Source organism: Equus caballus, chromosome 14, assembly GCF_041296265.1.
Source record: "Equus caballus isolate H_3958 breed thoroughbred chromosome 14, TB-T2T, whole genome shotgun sequence".
In the NCBI taxonomy this organism is placed as follows: Eukaryota; Metazoa; Chordata; class Mammalia; order Perissodactyla; family Equidae; genus Equus; species Equus caballus.
In genome coordinates this window covers 37,663,279-37,683,009 of record NC_091697.1, presented here as the reverse complement: position 1 = coordinate 37,683,009, position 19,731 = coordinate 37,663,279, and the positions used below count along the sequence as shown (strand labels likewise).

Sequence of the window (19,731 nt, the reverse complement as noted above, 5' to 3'; positions counted from 1 at the left end):
TTACATTATATATATATATACCTTTTTGTCCCTCCATATAGACTGACTTTACTCTGTTAATGGCTACAGAGTAGTCACAGAATAGATGAACCTTAACTAAATTAACCATTTATCCATTATTGATGGATATTTAGATTTCCCTAGGATTTTTAGTAAATAAATAATGCCAGTATGAACATCCTTTTTCCTACATCTTTATACTTTTTGAACAAATGTTTCCATAGGATAAATCCTATAAGGGAAATGTATTCATCTATTTTTAGTAAACTGTTTTTAAATACAGTAAAAGAAATGCATGTTCATGGTAAGACAGTGAAACAGTTTTAAAGGATATGAGGTGAAAAGAGAACCTTTCTTCCTATTTCCCACTCCCAAACCCCAGAACCACTCCCAAGAGTATCTGTTCTTCATAATTTCTTGTGAAAATACGTTTGTAATTTTAAGACAGGATCCCAAATTGCCCTGTGAAAACCGTATGAGAGTATAGCTCTTTTTCTTTTCTTTTCTTTCTCTTTCTTCTTTTTTTGTAAAATCTTCTCTTTTTTCTGTCGGGTAGTCAGGGTACTACTATTGACAAAATGGCAGGCTGAAAGAACACGAAGTGTTTTCCCCACAGCACGACCAGCCCCATCGTAAACCGCAGTGTGAAAACTCTGAGGTAAGGAAAGCCAGTCAACTCTGGTTTCACTCTAACTAAGAGGTCTTGTGGAAAAGAGGAAAGAAAAGAAGACAGGTGTGGGATGCATCATAGTTTCCTGATTTTAAGTCGTTCTGGGAGCCTCAAAGTCTGCTACCTTAGCTCCAGATCTTCCCAGAACCTCAAAGTTTAGTGAAAGTACGTCCAGGTAAAGAAGGGCTGGGGGAGGGGAGGAACCAGCAATAGCCAATTACAAATCGCACTGGTGTGTTAGAAGATGCTACTTTTTCCCATAGAGACAATAATGGTCCCTTCTTTATTGGGTATCAAGCAATGTGCTAGGTGCCTTCCTGGAGCTCAGGTCATAATAACCCTGAGCAGCAGCTGTCAGCATCCCCGTTACTACTGAAGAGCTGCGAGATTAAGAAGAGCTAAGAGCACTGAGCTCAGAGCACTGAGACGACTTGCCCAGTGTGGCCTGTCACCCTAGGGATTCAAACCAGGGCTTTTCCCAGTCCCAAGTCTGCATTTTTCTCCCCTGCAGCACAAGGGATCCCTTTATTATGAGACAGAAAACTGAGTTAGGAGCCTGGGAGGGAATTCGTGGGTAACTTCCAGCATGTTTTGCACAGGGGATGAAACTAGAATCCAGGAAGAACCCTAAAACCAATTTTAGAACTGATATTCTGCACCTTGCTAGGGGGAGGGGGAAAAACCCCAAATCTGTCACTTAAGTTTCATCTCATATAATCTCAGTTTTAATTTCAATGTGTCATTGGACAATTTTTAGATCGGTACAATGGCTCTACTATACCCCAGAAGAGGCAATGAGCAAAATACTTGAAATGCCTTGTTAAAAGAATCATCAGAGAGATTTTCTCATCTTAAAGAGGCTCTGATAAAGGCAGCCTGTGGCCACTTTGGCAGTGTGATCCAGGAAAGTCTTAAAGGCATTACTCCCCTAGGTGGTTCCCTTTGAAAAATACTCTCTCAGCTGACGCCTAAAATTCCATTATCAAAGCTCCCTCTTGGCTTGAGTCTCTAATATCTTTCCTAATCCTAACTACTTTGAAACAGCCAAGCTTTAAGCTATCAGTAAGTGAAACCTTTGGTGAATGACATTTTGGGGGAAGGTTTTGACAGGACAGGGGGGAGGGGAAGCAGAAAGATAAACCCTCACATTTGACGAAGTGAGAGCAAATGTGACAAATTAGGGAGACCAGGAAATCAGCCCCTTTCGTGGTTTTCCCCTGATTTTACAAATAATTGACAAAGTAAACAAATGACTCCGAAATGTCAAAATCACCCGTATCACCAGTTAAAAATTAACGTCGTCTTCCCAAAAGGTTATTCCTGGTTACATATTTGCCCGAAAGAAAATCCCCACAGAAAATGTGGACACATCAAGACAAGAGAACAAGGTCTTATTTTGCAGGCAGCATTTGGAGAAAGAAAGGCAAAGAAATAACACTTGTGTGATTTGTTTATCATTTGAATGATTTTGTTTTGCTAGTAGGTTTATGTAGTTCTTTCAAGTCCTCTAAATTAAACTGATGATTCAGGGACTATTACCAGTCCCACTTTTAGAAAAACAAGGCAACCAAGAAGCTGAGACACTGGCCTCAGCTTTCAGAGCTGGTCAGACGAATGCAGATCTGCCCGACCTGGAAGCTCGTTTCTGTCGCGTTCTGCCTCCCCAGAACAGAAAGCTGAAATTCTGCTGTTCTTCAGAGGGGTGGAGCTGTCTTCTCTCATGGGGATCATACACATAGCTTCTCACTGATATATTGGCCGAGCAGTCAAGGAGGCAATGTTATAGGACGAAAAAGGAGCCGTTATTCTGAGGAACCAGGGAACGTGCTCTCCTTTTCAAATTTAGCATAAGCATCCCATGACCAAATTGGACAGAAACAAATCTCTGCTGGGTCATGACTTGGAAAAATCAGTCATGCAACTGATGGCTCGGTGTTGGGTTTGGGAAATGAAAGTCTTCTGTGGAAAATTGGGGCAAATGCAAAGCCGTGAAGCACAGTCGTTAAGCGTTCAGGTTCTGGAGTCACAGAGTTGAGCTGTACACTGCTCTTCCACTCATTAAGAGACTTGGCTCCTCTGAACCTCAATTTTCTCACCTATAAAATGGGGAATAATACTTTAGGGGATCATGATTAAATGAGATAGCTCGTTGAGTGCCTGAAATATAGGATGTGCTCAAAAACATTATTATCTTTTATTTTGTTTATTCCTGTCTCTCTCTTTGAAACTCACAATCCAAAATTCTGTCTCATACAATATATTAACATAAAAAGAAAGGAGATATAAAAGCCGCTTGCGTAAGCTTGCCTTTGTCCAAATACGTGGGCGTCAGCTTCTTGTTGGATCATGTTTGACACACATCAGATGTCTGGGGTGAAGCTTTGGAAAATGAGGACAGCTTTGAACATGGCCAAGAAAAGGGACATGGCCAAGAATAGTCCTGTGACTTTCATTTCACCCGGAGCGATGCAGATGGAATAACAAGGAAGGATGAGGGCAGGCTTTACTTGGTGGCTCTCTTTCTCTGGTGGTTCTTGTGTGGTTTCCTTGGAAGGCTTACCCTGGCATTTTTCAGAAATAGCACATTTATTTGGGATGATTACAGGCAATCACCATTTCCCAGAGAGAGAGCCGTGTTTAGCTTGCTGACCCGCTGCTCCCCGGTGCCCAGCTAGAGGAATGCACAGCTGGCCCTGTTGTTCACAACGTGTCAGATCTTATGAGATCTGAGGAGAATGCATCTCAGGGCCTTTGGAGGGACTGACCATGCAGGATGGACTGTGCGGGAACCCGAACACTCATTTGGTGATGAGAGTGAGTTTTGACAGTGGAAAATGAAATCTATTCCAATAGAAGAGCAGACCTAACAGCAGACTGTTAAGGCACAAATGTCTCTTAAAATCCATGTTTGAGGGGGCCAGCCTGGTGGCTGGGTGGTTAAGTTCGCGTGCTCCGGTTCGTCGGCTCAGGGTTTCGCGGGTTCAGATCCTGGGCGTGGACCTAGCACCGCTCATCAGGCCATGCTGAGGCGACGTCTCACATAGCATGACCAGAGACACTCACAACTAGAATATATAACTATGTACTGGGGGGCTTTGGGGAGAAGAATAAAAAGAAGATTGACAACAGTTGTTAGCTCAGATGACAATCTTCAAAAAACAAAAAAGCTGACAACCATTCTGTACCTATAGCATCATTCTGTTTAAAAAAAAAAAAAAAATCCATGTTTGAGCCCACCGAGTATTAAGAAATCAAAAGCCATCATCTGAGTTTAGAGGAGAAATCTTTCTTGGAACTCTTGAAGCCACACTGTCCATTAAGGTAGCCACCAGCCATGTGTAGCTACTGAACTCCTGAAATGTGGCAAGTCCAAATTGAGATGTGTTGTAAAATGCATGATTCCAAAGACAGTACAAAAAAGTAATTTATCTCAATTTTTCATGTTGATTACATGTGGAAATGATAACAGTTTGGATATATTGGGTTAAACAAAATACATTCTTAAAATTAATTTTATTTGTTTCTTTTTGCTGTTTTTAATGTGGCTACTAGAAAATTTTAAATTACATATATGTTTGTATTGGGCAGCGCACCTTTAGAACCTCACGTAGAATCTGTATCCGTATTCACAACTCCAGTAAATATTTACCTCTACTCTCTACCCTGATTATGATGATCTCAGGCTATTAACAGGCGATACTTATCCAGAACACTTCTACCCCAGGGCATTTGCTCTTGCTAGTCGCTCCACCTAGGATTCTCATTCCCCCAGAGCTTCTCATGTCTGGCTCTTTTTTCAACTTTCTGATCTCTTCTCAGATGCCCTCTCTCCAGGGAGGCCTGCTCTGACCACAAGTTGATCACATTAACGTGTTCTAATCTCTTTAGAGCACTTTTTTATAGTGTCTGCCTTCCAAAGAGACCGTGAGCTCCATGAGAAAGTCTTTTGTGTTCAGCTCTCTATTTCCTGCTTCACACAGCTGAGACAGCTACAGCTGGCCCTCAATAAATATTTTCCTGAATGGTTCAATGTATTAGCCTTAAATCTGATTGAGATTGTTCAAACAGTGTTCCAACTTGGTGCCTTTCATTCATATCATCCTAAGTAAGCACCTCTTGTGGGCCAGCCACTGAGATAGGCCTTGGGGATACGGTGACTGATGTCCTGGTCTCTACTCTCCGGGAGTGCAGGACTTAGTGAGTTCCAAGGACAAAAATGTCTGCAGACGGAGTTCTCATGTTACTGCCATGAGCCTTTTGTTGCATTTTGCTGTGTACACTACTAAGGAAATAACCCAACAGAGGTTGGAAAACAAGATAACCTCAAAGCTCAGACTGCCTGTTTACCCGCAGCAGCAGATGGTTGCTGAAAGGCAGCTCTCTTGTGCTCTTGTGTTTTTGAAAAACAGACTAACCGTTCCAAAGACTATGATTATGGGCAGGATCAGGGCGTGTATTCCAGCTGTGGGAGACTCTAAATGAGAAGATAGTTTGAGTCCAAAGGGCACATGTTTTCAGAGGTTTTTAAGGGAAGACTGGACCTCTTACTCCATCGTTAGATTACAAAAGCAAGTTGTGGACCACTCTGCGGAGCAGATGCTCATTTTTGTTGTATATATATCCTATAAATGTGTGTGGAAAAGACAAATGCATTCCAGATGGTTAACCTTGGCTACCTAAGAGTTGTGGAGAAGAGTAGGATAATGAGACACTATAAATATTTTCTTCATACATCGCCATATTGTTTGATTTGTGACAAGGAACATGGACAGATTTTTTACTTTCAAAAATGAATAAAGTTGTGCGGATGGCTTGGTGGTGCAGCAGTTAAGTTCACACATTCTGCTTCATCAGCCTGGGATTTGCCGGTTCAGATCCCGGGTACGGACCTACACACCACTTATCAGGCCATGCTGTGGCAGGCGTCCCACATATAAAGTAGAAGAAGATGGTCACGGATGTTAGCTCAGGGGCCAGTCTTCCTCAGCAAAAAGAGGAGGATTGGCGGCAGATGTCAGCTCAGGGCTAATCTTCCTAAAAAAAAAAAAAAAAAAAAGAGAGAATAAAGTCGTTTTTAGAAAGAAAATTTTTAAAAAGAACACAAAGTTTCTCTTTATTTGACAGGGGGTCCTTCTCACATCTTGACTTTTTTCATCTGAGTTCTGTGCCTCAGCTATGACAGCAAAGGCCAGAAACCAGGCTGGGTATGAAAAAATAGAAAGTAAAGACTGAGCTCACTTCTGGAGAATTTGATGACATCTTGGCTTCCTGAATACCAACTAAGTGCACTCATGTATCACAACTCTCTTGCCACAGTTAGGACTTCCTTAACCTCTTTAATTGGGAGGATACCCTTTGTTGAGAGCACCTGTTATAAGCCAGGTAATTTTTTTTACATATTCCCATTTTATTCTCCAATCAACCTTTGAAAGGTAGGCATTATTATCCTCATTTATCAGATTGGAGATCAAAGTTCAGGAAGATTAGATGAATTGCCCAAGGTCACAGAGCTAGTTAGACTAGAGCCCAACTTTGAACCTAGACCTTTCCAACATTGTGCCCAATTCCCCACCATTTGCTACCTCTTTCTAAGGGATAAGGCGTAATGAAGTGTTTTGCCCCTGGTTCCATAGCTGAATTAAACCCTCTATTCTCATTGGAAGCCTAATTCTAGGCACCTGTGAAAGGCTTCTGCTTTCCAAAAGCTTTTCCCTAATTAGCCTTCCTTGGAGCCCCTGATAGTCCCCTTGGGTAACATTCCCTGGAATTCACTCTCAAGGACAAGAACCCTTAGAAATGGATAACATGTAGCATCATTATAAATCACAAAGACCATCACGTGAATTAGCTATCAAGGAAATACATCTAACAAACATGCAAGGGAATGAGACATGGGGCTGATAAGATTTACTGGGGATGTGGAGAAGGGACGGTTATAGGCAGAGTCAGGAATGTCCTACAAGGTGTCACGGTGGGACAGTGGATAACCATAAGGAACATGGAGAACCCAAATGTAGAGAAGAAGGTGCCACCAAAGGTATAGGTTACCATCCAGGTCAGGCCTGAGCTCAATTACTATGCTAATAAGGCCATGGATAGGCACAAAACAGAGAAAACTGGCACACGTGTGGTTGGTTTCCCATCGATTGCACTTCTCATCCCAGCTACAAGTTTTGCACATGCTGCTATTTGTCACAAGGTCACTGGGATATAAGATGCCATGGCTCAATGTGTGGCCACGAAGAAGATGATACAAAGAGCATGTTTCTCCTAGGAGTCTTCTCAGAGTGTCCTTCTCGGACACTGAGGGTCAAGAAGTAGCTTCTGGATATTTGGGGGTTGGTTTACAAAGCTAAGGGATCTTATCTAGTAATGGATTTCTAGAAGCAACCTAGACAAAAATATTGTCTTCTCTCTTCTTTAAATGGGGTGTGGTTTTTCTCCCCACAGAAGAAGCGCACATTGAAGGGCTCCATTGAACTCTCCCGAATCAAATGTGTGGAGATTGTGAAAAGTGACATTAGCATCCCGTGCCACTATAAATACCCATTTCAGGTAAGTCCGTCAGGCCTGAGGGGACTGGTTCCCGTTCCCTGGACAGTGATTGAAATCCTCAGTCATTGTAAGAGAAGAGCAAAAATGGGTGACTTTGGATTACAGTTAGAACTTGGCCAATCCCATGAGAAAGCTGCTGTATTCTTTCAATCAACGACATTCATTTTTTCATTCAACAAAGATTAAGCACAAAATCCCGAAAAAATTGTCATTCCTCCTTCCCCTTTCCCTTATGTTTTCCCTACCTCAAGATCCTAATTGCTCTTGGGGGAGGAAAAAAACTACCAAGGGCCCAAGCTTAATGTTCTTTAAGTACAGTTTACTTATGGTTTGGGGCAACAGATTATAATCCTTGGTTAGAAATTACTTCAAGTTTCTGGGGTAAAAAGACTCAGATTTTACAATCTGAGAACTGTTTTGAGTTGTGCAGTCTGATACAGTAGCCTCTACTGTTTAAATTTAAATGTAAATTAACATAAGCAAAACAATGTTAAAAACTCAGCTCCTGAGTCACACTGAGCCACACTGAATGAATGAACATTTCATATGTTCAGTAGCCACAGGTGGCTACCATATTGGACAGCACAGATTATACAACATTTCCATCACTGCAGGAAGTTCTATTTGACAGAGCTGGTGGAGGGTATCTTTAGTCTTTAGGTCATGACATTGTCTCAATCTTGCTACCACTCTTGGCATCTGTGGCTCTGAAGGAGTGGATATTCCCTTGCATATCCTATGGTGACACTCTTCTTTTTTTTTTTTTTTTTTTTTAAAGATTGGCCCTGAGCTAACAACTGTTGCCAATCTTTTTTTTTTCTTTCTGCTTTTTTCTCCCCAAACCCCCCCAGTACATAGCTGTATATTTTAGTTGTGGGTCCTTCTAGTTGTGGCATGTGGGACGCTACCTCAGGTGGCCTGACAAGCGGTGCCACGTCTGTGCCCGGGATCCGAACCAACAAAACCCCAGGCGCCCCAAGCGGAGCGTGAGAACTTAACCACTCAGCCACAGGGCTGGCCTCTAGGGTACCATTTTCGTTTGCTAATCTGAGGGGAAAATATTTCACTTTTAGTGTGGCATAGAAAAGGACTTTCTTCCTACTAGAAAGGTGATCTCTATGAGTTGGAATTTTTGGTACTGAAAGCAAAGGGAATAACATGTATTTTCCCATCATTAAAATTCCAATTCTAAATGAGTGCATGAAAAAAGTGGTGAAATTCAAAGAAGATCTGTAGTTAGGTAATATTATTAGACCAAGCCAATTTCCTGGTTTTGAAAATGTACTATGGTTACATGAGATGTTATCAGTGAAGAAAGGTGGGTGAAATATACACAGGAACTCTGTACTATTTTTGGACTTTTTGAGTGTCTTACATTATTTCAAATAAGAAGTTTCAAAAATCTCGATGATATATTTGTCATCTAATATCTTTCTCTTTCACATTCCAGAAAGATTTTTTTAATCACTGAAAAATATGAGAAATAAATGTGCTGTCTAGTCAAGTGGAGAACTCTCTCCAGCTGTTTCAATTTAATGATGGCTTACTGGTGACACGGAATCTGAGACAAGTAGCCTAAGCTGTAGAAATTCACCCTGTGTCTGCACAGCACCCAAACATCTGGATGAAAGGGACACTGGTCCCCTACTCACCCAAATGTTTGCCCTTTTGACCATGAACCTCTGAGACCCTGCCTCGTCCCAGTGAGCCAGATGTGCCTGCTGTCCATCATCCATCTCCCGGCTCACCTTGGACTCTGTGTGTGTCTGCAGGTTGTACATGACAACTACCTCCTGTATGTATTCGCTCCAGACCGAGAGAGCCGGCAGCGCTGGGTGCTGGCCCTTAAAGAAGGTAATCTCCTGTGCGATTGAGTCCCTGAGACCCCTTGATCCTCCAGTAGGCTTGGGTTCCACAGTAGAATAAAGGGCAGCTGATGGTTAAACATCTTTCCCTTTTGGTGTTGGTGGAAGGTTCCAACTATTTTCCCCGGGCCCAAGAGGAAACAACCAGCACAGTGCAGGGTCAGCCAAACCCAGCCTGCCACCTGTTTTTGTAAGGCTCTGAGCTAAGGATGGTTCTTATATTTTTAAATGGTTCCATTTTAAAGGGTTATATAAGCGCCTACATCATATATCTATTTTGCCTGCTGGTGAGCAAAACCTAAAATATTTACCATCTGGCCCTTTATGAACAAGTTGGCTGACTCCTGGCAGAGTGTGCAGAATAAGAGTGTCAGCCCTTGAGTTAGATGACCTGGGTTTAAATCCCGGCTCTGTCACTTACTAGCCATATGTGATTGGGCAACTCCTTAACTGCCCTGTGCTTCGGTTTCCCCATCTATTAAAAAAGGGGAGGAGGAGGGAATAATAATAATAGTGCCTGCCTCTGGAACGGCTGGGGGTGAAGCCCTCGGATCTAGCCCAGCCCCTAGCTGGAACCCAATAATGTTAGCTAGCTTTAAAGATTTTCAGACCATCAGTGAGGGTATTTCTTAAGGCTCCCCTTCCTGACGGCATAATTAGAACCAGCACAGTGTGTGGGTTGGTGAAACGTGAAGCCAGGCTAAGGCGAAAATCCCAGCTCTGCCAATTAATAGTGTGTGACCTTGGGCAAATGCCTTGACCTTCCAGTGTCTCCATTTCCTCAGCTATAAATTCTGACTGATAGTCAGTCATAGGGTTATTGTGAGCATTAAATGATTAGGACATGTCAAACATTTCAAAGAATACCCGAAGAAAGTGCTCAATCAGGATTACTATTATTGTTATTGAGCCTGAAGCCCTGGATTTGCAGGAGAACTGGGTGCAGATGTTAATCTGTCTCTAGCCATGAGGACTAAGGCTAAGCAAGCCATTTGAAATCTTGGGAGCCACAGTGCCTCTATCTGAAATGAGAGTAAAAACACCAGTGTTATCTTCTTCCAAGGTTGTTGTGAGTCTCAAATGGAATATGACAGGCAAGTGCTGGGTAAACTGGAAAGTGCTCTCAAGTATAGCAGTCCCGGGGCACAGAATAAACACTGAAGTGAAAAATCATCAAAGGGCCCAACTGTGTTCATTGGCCCTTCTCCCTCTGTGAAGGGGCTTTACTCATAGAATGCTAAAGCTAGAAGGAGCGTTAGAATTGATCTGTCTAGTTCTCTGCTTTTTATACTTTTTTTTCAGCAAAAAGATTTTGCCTACCAAAATTTTACTTTAAAGTCACAAATCTAGAAGGGATAAATGCAAAATAGCTGTGAAGTGGGGAGAGTTGGAGGGGTGGGAATCCCACCTACTCAGTCTTCCCATTACCCCTAAGGCACTTTTGTGGGGCCCACTGATCCAGTCTAACGACCTCTTTGCACAGTGGGGAAATTGAGGCTCAGATGAGGGTTTTGCCCAACTGAAGAACACACAACTAACCCAAGACAGAGCCAGATAAGAACCCACATCTGCTGACGCCTAAATCTAACACACACTACTCCATAAATGTATATGCCCATAGAAAAGGCCATTTTTCTGACTTAGTCTGGGTAATATTCATTCAACCCCACACGGCAGGGTCCCCTCTCAAGGAGTTATAAAGCTGGTGGTCCCTGATAGACTGACCTGGAAATAACTCTTTTAATGGTTTGCCAACCCCTTTCAGAAACAAGGAATAATAACAGTTTGGTGCCCAAGTATCATCCTAATTTCTGGATGGATGGGAAGTGGAGGTGCTGCGCTCAGCTGGAGAAGCTTGCAGTGGGCTGTGCCCAATACGATCCAACCAAGAATGGTAAGAGACTGGGAATTCCCTTTCTTGTTTGTAAGAGGACTGTCCCCCCACTAGTAGGAAGTAAAAGCTCTCAGCTTCCCATCCTCAGCGGTATCAGAGATTGATTGCAAAATTCTACATTTTCTGAATTTTCTAAGAGGAATCATCTACCTCTACCACCAGTCTGTTGAGGTTTTTTCACCTCAAAGCAGGTATCTTTATAGCTCCTTGCTACTTAAAATGTGGTCCTTGAACCAACGGCATCAACATCACCTGGGAGCTAGAAATCTAGCTTCTAGCTAGAAATGCAAATTCTCTGGCTCTATCCCAGGTCTACTGGATCAGAACTTGTATTTTAACAGGATCGCTAGAAGATTTGTGGACAGAATAAAGTTTAAGAAGCACTGCTATAATTTGCAAGTTAGGAAATTTGAATGGCATGGTCTACTCAAATCTTAAATTGTAGAGACAGCCTTAGGAGGTATATAATATTATTTATTCCTGTGGCATCACATCACACATGTGTTTGATTACACAAATTCAACTCTGTACATTAGGAGGAAGAAGAAGGTAAAACCCAAAAACACTGCTTGTTTTACTCTGTGGCTTCTCTCCTCCTCCCCTTCAAACTTGCCCTTGACCACCACAACCTCAGAGAAAAGGAGGCTGCAGCCTAAATGCAAAAGACATTGTTTCTTGGCCTTTGAGGTCAATGGCCCAGGTCCTGGGGATTGGAGTGCAACTGGACTTGATCTTGTGCGATGACCTTGGGACTTGAACCCCCAGTGAAGTAGAACTCCACTCTAATGTACTTACATGTGGGTTATGCTCCCATTCCTCACAACCATCTGAGGTAGATGGTGTGATGTTGAGGAAACAGAAGGCCTTGAGCAGTTCAGTATGCTCCAGGTCACACAGCTAGGAAGTGCTCTGCAAAGCTGTCATTGAATAGGAATGATGGATCATGTGGCTTATGTTGCTTTACTTCCCTCTCCTCTCAACCTCTTACCCTAGTTACTTTTCTCATCTGTCAGTTTCTTTTTTGCACTAAAACCTGATACCTCAGATTGACGACCCAAGGCGGATGTGCTACATGTAACACATGGCTGGGTTTTCCGCGGCTTCCTGAGTCACAGCCCCTCTGAGTACCACTTTAAAAACCACTGCTTCTCACCCTCCACCTTGGGAGAGAAAGTTCAAGGTTATCAGTCCCTTGGCCCAGAAGAATAATATTTACTTAGTTTTAGAAGCCAGTGATCTTCTGCATCAGCCCTCTTGACCATATTCACCAAGGCTAGTGTCTAATGAAAAAGAAATGGAAGGTTTAATATGGATGGAATCTACCACAATAACAGGATGGCATGTCCTCATCTCTAAAATGGTAGGGGAAGTTTTAGGGGGTCTAAGATGAAATAATGTCTAAGCCCCCTTCCAATTCTCAAATTCGTTGAATCTGTTTCCATTTTGCAGTTTTCACCATGCTTGTCACAGCTGTTCCTCTTCAGGGTACACGGTATTTCCCTCCACTGAGTCGTAGACACATGACTGAGGTGTGAGGAGCATCTGAATGACTCATCAGAACAAGAATTGGGGAGGGCTGGTCATGCTGAGCTCCTCCCCACGTGAACCCAGGGCCTGATCCTGTCCAGTTGCTCTGCTAATGGTCCTGATTTTGTGTTGCAACAATGGGGTTGTGGAAAACTCTTAGTACAGCAGCTTCCACTTACTGAGCTCTCAATAAATGGCAACTGTGTCTACTAGTCTTTCTTATTTGTGGACAGAAGAATCTGAAGCTAAGACATAGCAGTACATGTGTTTGTGTGTCTGGGAAGCAGCAGACGTGGTTAAGTAAAAATACTCTGCCATACCCAACCCACAGCAGCACTCATTTCTGCAACCAGAACAGGCCCTGATGTCACCACATACCAACTTCACACAGAGGGAGAGGAAGGAAGGGAAGAGCAGGACCAGAGGAAGGATAAAGAGAGACCCGTCATAGTATGTTCAGGGCTGGAAGAGGCCCAGGACCACACAGCTCGTATGTGGTGGAGCTGGGGTTAGAACACCAGTCTCCTGGTTCCAAGTTGAATGCTGAATAGGAACCATGCTTCCTATGATGTCTGTCATCCTTCTCTGTCAGTTTCATACCTAAGTCAACACCCCACCCTGTCCTTCCTGAAGGAGTTAGCACAGGGGCTAGGCTCTAGTGCCAATGAGTGAATCTCCTCTTACCATACCCCCAGCTCAGGGTGTCCAACTTCAAGTCAACCTCCTGCAGAGATGAGGAGCTCACCACCATTTTATGGAACCCATTCACTTCTTACCTCTAATTGTTAAAGAAGTCTTTGAATTGAGTGGAAGAGTAAGTGCTGCCTTCCATGCCACACACACTCCCAGGCACACAACTTTGGTCCATTGATTCCAGGCCTGACCTTTCCAGTGCCTTAAAGAAGAAATAGAGACAGAGATGAAGACATGAAAGGAAGGAGAGAGGGAAAGGGAGAGAAAGAGAGGACAAAGGAGGAAAGAGGAAGAGAGAGAGGAGAGATAGAGAGGGAGACAAGGAGACACAGAAAGAGAGAGAGAAAGGCATTACAATGTGCTGTTTGGAGGAGGCAGCAAGAACAAATATTCAGTGGCCTTAAGGTAACTAAAAGTGGATTCCAGTCCTCTCGAAAAGCAGCATGATGACCTCTCATCTCATCCACCACCTCCTCAAGCACACAACAGCCTCAGGAAGCCAGTGAGTCAGAGTCCCCCTGAGTCACCAATTCCCACTCCTGGGTTTAGCAGGTGGTAGGTGCCTTCATGGAAGTCTTCATGCCTGCAGGAGAGAACGCAGCCTAACCCCTCTGTCGGCAACTTTTGGATTAGGCTTTTCCTGGGAATACAGAAAGAGGGACCCAGAATATTGACTTCTAGAAGTTTCTAACGTCTCCTAGAAGATGAAATCGGGACCCAGCAGGCATACAGAGATAAAATACTGATTCTGAAAAGCCTAATTTTCCTTTCTCCACGTCTCATCATCTCTTTCTGCTGTTCTCCTTGGGGCCCCTTTTCTCTGAAAAGCTCCCTGGCTGCTCATTGTCTGTTGGGCACATGCAGTTTCAGGCTCATTTTCTTTTTCTGTTTTTCTCATTTCAGCTTCAAAGAAGCCTCTTCCTCCTACTCCTGAAGACAACAGGGTGAGTGAGAGCTCAAGCCCTGGGCGCAGGTGGGCCCACAGCTCTGCAGGCTGCCTGACTCGCTTCTGCCCGCTTGCATTTTCCCCTTCTGCCCAGATTTCTCAAACGCTGGGCAAATACAGCAGACTGTCATGATTCAGCTGAACTCAACTGAATCAGGTTTCTTGGGCCTGAAATTTCTCAAGGGTCTGTCCATGTAAAAGGACCAATCAGCTGCTAAATCTTCACCTTAGTTTATTCACTCCATAAATACTTACTGGTATCAAACTGTGCATCCAGCCATCTAACAACTTTGGGGTATAATAACAGCCGACATCTGTATAAAATGGTGGATTTACTCTACACCTTGACATACAAGCACTTTGGAAGTATACATTTGATAGTACTTTATATTTTTCAAAGCACTGTCATACTTTCACTACTTCAAAACTTGCTATCAGTTCTAGCCACTTAATGGAGTTATAGTTGTGTTCTCATTTTAAAGCTTGGGAAATCAAGTCCCATGAGAGGTTTTGAGGCTTTCCCAGGGCCATTCAGCCACTTAGTAGTCAAGCTAGGTGGCTGCAGAGGTCTTAGTGTGGTGGTATTTAACTCCAGTGGCAGTTCTCAGAGTGTGGTCCATAGACCAGCAGCATCAGCAACACCTGTGAGCATGTTAGAACTCCAATGCAGGTTATCAGCCCCCACCTCAGACCTCTACATCCAAAACTCTTGGAGAGAGGTCCAGCAATCTGCATTTTAATAAACCTCCAGGTGATTTTGAGGCACACTCAAATTTGACAACTGGTCTAGTATACTGATTTACAAGATCTAGGCAGCATAGAGCCAAATCTGGGGAAGCCATTCTGTTAAGAAGACAAAAAACAATAGATAGGAGAAAGATCAGGCCTCACCTTATGGTCATATTAACACCAATATCCATATTTGAGAGCTTTCTCTTTATTCCAGAACCTACTGATTCTGCTTCCTCATACTTCTTCCTGAAGAATGAGTTCTGCTTTTTATCTCTCTCCAACCAATATGGTGACATTTCAAAAACTGTCAGTCTCCCCATACGAGAAGTTCTAAATCATTCAAAACCACGGGCTGGTTTTTAGATCTGTCTTCAGCCCACTCCCTAATGACAAGAAAGAAGTATATTTAAACTCTAGCAGAAAATGAACTCTTTTCCCTTTTCTTTCATTGATCTTCTAAAGAATATTTCATCATCGTCCTTGAAGATGTGGTTCGGAATCCTGCTGCCCTGGCTTACAGATGGTCCCCCACAGTCCCACCTAAACCCATACGTCTGCACCTTGAGCTGGTTTGCTCATATCTTATTTTCACTATCATAAAGGTGAAAGCCAGAAAACACTGACCATCCATCCATCTCTCTTGCATCTCTCCTTGGACTCTGCCATTTGGCTTTTCAGACTTTTTAGAGAAGCAGCGTTGATACCATTGTAGCACACTGACCACAGGGTTTTGGGAGTCATTGTTCCAGTTTCAACCACATGTCTAAATCCATTGCAATGTCTTTCTTACCTTGAGCCACTTGAATTCATTTCGCCCTTCATCTTCACACTCTGTCCTCTAGTGAGTGACAGCATCTTGAGTTGACATCTAGAGAAGCTATATTTTTCATGCAATCTGAACTAACAGGCCTGATGTTCTGTACGAGAAACTGTGGAATAGGGTCAGTCCTCCAGAGGGTTGAGAGTGGCTATTTTTGGTCAGGATGAAGAATATCCATGATCAGAGTAACTGACAATCCCAGGTCTCTCTAGCCTGTGGGTGAAAACGAGGGCACATTTCACACTAAAGCCCAAATTTCAGCAAATCTTGGCCACCCTGCATACACAGGAACTCAGCCCTTCCTTCAAGGGCCCTCCTTGTCAACCCAGAAGGGCTTCCTGAGGTGCCACTCAGCAATGTGTCTGCCTGTGTCCTTTCTCCCTGCCACTGCTACCTGGGCTCTCTGGGAGGGCCTTTCTCAGCCAGGGTCAGGTGAGCTCTTGGGAACCAGGGCTGTTATGAGGCCTAAAGCAGAGTGGCCAGGATATGGGCCGTTTATCTCCTCCATAACTTAGCTTCTCTCCTGGGCCCCCAACAACCTTTCTGGAGCACAGAGTCTCAGTTCCTCCAAATGCCACCCCTTCATTTTCTCTCTCTAATCTAGTGGTTCCCAACCCTATCAGACCTCATACTCCCTTTTTATGGCACATATCTTGTAAAGCCCCTTTTGTTATCATGAAAATAAATTCATAGATAATGCAACTTACTTTTAAAAAGATCAACACATACTTTTTAAAAGAATCAATAAATTTTCTAACCGTAGTACTTAAAAGGAAAGAAGAATAATTTACACAAAATAATATGTTCCTCTATATAAATATTGTAGCATGGCTACACTGGAAGACAGAACGAAATAGTCCACTGCTTGCACCTGTAGCTGGAATCCCATGGGATCTGGCATCTCAGATGCAACTGGTACAGGAATTTGTTACCATCTGTGATATGATTTTCCAAAATGGTGAACAACTCCTGGTAAAGTTCTGAACTAAACCAAGTGTAAATCTTCCTTCAGTGGAAAAGGTGGTTCCATTCCTAGGAAACCAAGTACTTTGTATGGGGTGGAGGTAGCCTCTAGGCTCAGAGTATTACTGTAAATTATTATTGTAAGCAGATTTCTCACCACATGAATGTCTAACAGAACATTCAGAATCTGTACAGGATGTGGGATACTGCAGAGAGTTTTGCAGTCTTCATCCTCTCCCACTAAATGCTAGTAGCATACCTCAATCTTTGTAACACTCAAAATACCCCTGTAGATTCCAAAATGCCCCCTCTGGAAAGATACTACCATGGTTTGTGAACCCTGCGCTGACTTTCTCTTCATGGGGATTCATCAGTTAGTTGGACCTATAGCAAGATGAACACCATGCCATATCCCTCGTTTATCTTCAGGTGCCCTTGAACAAACTCCTTCTTCCATTAGCTCTTAGGGTGGAAGCCTCAGGCCCATAGACCCAGTATTACCCAATATACCACCTCACAAGCTCTACAGATATCCAGACTTCAAATTCTAATCTGGGCTCAGCTGGGATGACATACTGCATCTTTGTGACAGCCTTTTTTTTTAACTCTAGTATTTTTATGCTGCCAAATGCTTCAGTGTACTCAGAAAACTTTTGACTTTTGACACCAAATCTCGTTCTAGCGAATAATCTCAATCTCTTCCCATATTTACTCCCTCACAAAATCTGCCAAGCTGCAGCAGGTGTGCCTGTCCTGAAGTCTTAAGACCATTTGCCTTACAGTCCCTTCTTTGCGTCCTCAGCATCTCATCTTAAGAAAGGTACTGCAAAGTAGAGGCATAAGCAAAGGAGCCTAAAGAGGAAGAAAGGAGACCATGCGCTATAGTGGAGAAAGCAGTAAGATCAATTCCAGTGTGAAATTTGGCCACATCCATTTCACCATCCTGGCCTCATTTTCCCCGTTCGAAACAAATGAGTAGATTAAAGGAGCTCTCAAAGGCATTCTAGCTTTGATAGTCTACGATTTTGTGGATCTGGACAAACCCACAAATCAAATCAGAAAAGCATGGACTGAATAATCTAGTGATGATTGCATCACCTTCACCAGGAATGTGATGCATTTGGCAGAGAAGGTGCAATGTGTGACATGGTGCGAGTAGAGAAACCAGCAGACTTTAGTGAAAGAATATGGCTGCTTGGAATTCACTGTGGTCAGAATTTACCACGTAGGATGAGAGGGGCAATGAATTCCAGGTATTGGATGTCTTTGTGTCATAGTCAGCACCATAATCATAACTCATACAGAAAGTCAACTAGAAGGCGGCAAATGGTCTCAGCAAATACCCCAATGGATTGTAGGCACTGGTGTGTTGACCTGGCATAGATCTAGGAGCAGCTTATGGCTCAGGAACTTGCTGACTGTATTCTTCAGTTTATGTCCTTCCTATATCTTTTCTTAATTTTACTGTCTCCCTCCTCTAGCGACCACTTCAGGAACCTGAAGAAACCCTGGTCATTGCCTTGTATGACTACCAAGCAAACGGTCCGCAGGAACTCACTCTCCAACGCAATGATGAGTACTACCTGCTGGACAGTTCCGAGATTCACTGGTGGAGAGTTCAAGATAGGAATGGGTAAGGAATCTTTGTGATTGGTATTTCAGCATTTGAGGTGAGGTAGGAACAAGAAAATACTGGGATGATTGGTCCTGCCTCTCTCAGCGTGACTACTGCACTGAGTTAGGAGAGGGGAGCAGAGGCAGAAGGAAGAGGAGGAAAGAAGTAGCAGAGGCACATCTTCCCACTTCTTAGAAGTGACTAGGAGGCAGCCACTTGCTGTGTTGCTCCCTATACCCTATCAAGCACCCCGGCCCCAAAACTCATCTAAAAATGTCCTGGGTCTTTCCACTGACATCCACAGTTTTGAGATTGGCAACTTGTTCCACAAAGTCCTATTGTTCTTGAGTGTTTAAGTCAGACTGAAGGTACATCCCATTGTGAAGGGCTTAGTTTGGGTGGAAAGAAAAGGGATGTAGAGATGGTGGATACAGCAGTTACATCAAGAAGCATCAGAAAGAAGATACTAAAGATTTAATTACACCAATAATCTTGAACTAGCCATCCAAATGATTCATGGAGAAAATAAAGATGCACAAATACCAATTGACCACTATGGGACTTTTGAAAGAAAAAATCTTGTGAGCCCTTCTCTGATCTGAAATACAACAAAATGTTAATAACCTTCAGCATGCTCTGGGATGTGTGACTTAGATACTAGTACTTAGCTTAAAGGCATCAGATTCACACTGCTTTATAAGGCTTTATTTTTTCTTTTGAATATATCAGAGGTATTTCCCCATGCCCTCGAATGTTCTCCAGAATATGATTTCAAGGATTGCACAAATCCAATACAAAAATGTACCATAATTTAGCAAATTCCCTTGTTAGACACTTAGGCTATTTCCAATATTTTGCAAATATTAACTGCAATTAATGTCCTTGTATATTAATATTAAGTGTTTAAACATTTTTAAAGTATGAGATTATTATGAATTTAAAAATACAGAAAAGAAAAAGAAAACACTCCATTATTGCAACATCTGAATAGCCTATGTCAATGTTTTATTTTTAAAAAAACTAACAGTAGAAAGAAATATACATGAAAAATAAGCCACCCTCCATTTGCGCCCACATCAATTCCGAAAGTAATCATTATTAACGTTTTCTTGTGTATCCTAGACAAAAAAGTTATGCATAAACAAATGCATCAGGTTTTTGTTTGCACTGAAGGGGTCCATTCTGCTTGTCACTTTGCTTTTAACCTTTAATAGTATATCTTGGAGATCTTTTTATATCAGCACATACAAATCTATCTCATTTTTTAAATAATTGCGTAGTTTTTGAATGTATGCTTTATTATAAGTATTTAATAATCTTTTATGGCGGGACACTTAGTTTCGAAGTTGTTTTCTTTATTTTGAACAAGGCTGCAAAGAAGATCTTGTTTTGCTCATGCTCATGCATCTTGGCAATCTTTTGAAAAATATATATAATTTTTTTAAGTATAC

General features: G+C 42.6%; 1 protein-coding gene across 2 annotated transcripts in view; it reads left to right on the top strand.

Moving 5' to 3' along the window:
• ITK (IL2 inducible T cell kinase) overlaps positions 1 to 19,731 on the top strand; it is a 67,550-nt gene that overhangs the window by 15,233 nt on the left and 32,586 nt on the right. For both annotated transcript variants that reach the window (NM_001433492.1, XM_014730550.3), the window contains exons 2-6: positions 7,121 to 7,225; positions 8,998 to 9,079; positions 10,856 to 10,984; positions 14,108 to 14,148; positions 18,147 to 18,298. In NM_001433492.1, the coding sequence (NP_001420421.1) occupies positions 7,121 to 7,225; positions 8,998 to 9,079; positions 10,856 to 10,984; positions 14,108 to 14,148; positions 18,147 to 18,298 (509 nt within the window). The remainder of the gene's footprint in view (positions 1 to 7,120; positions 7,226 to 8,997; positions 9,080 to 10,855; positions 10,985 to 14,107; positions 14,149 to 18,146; positions 18,299 to 19,731) is intronic.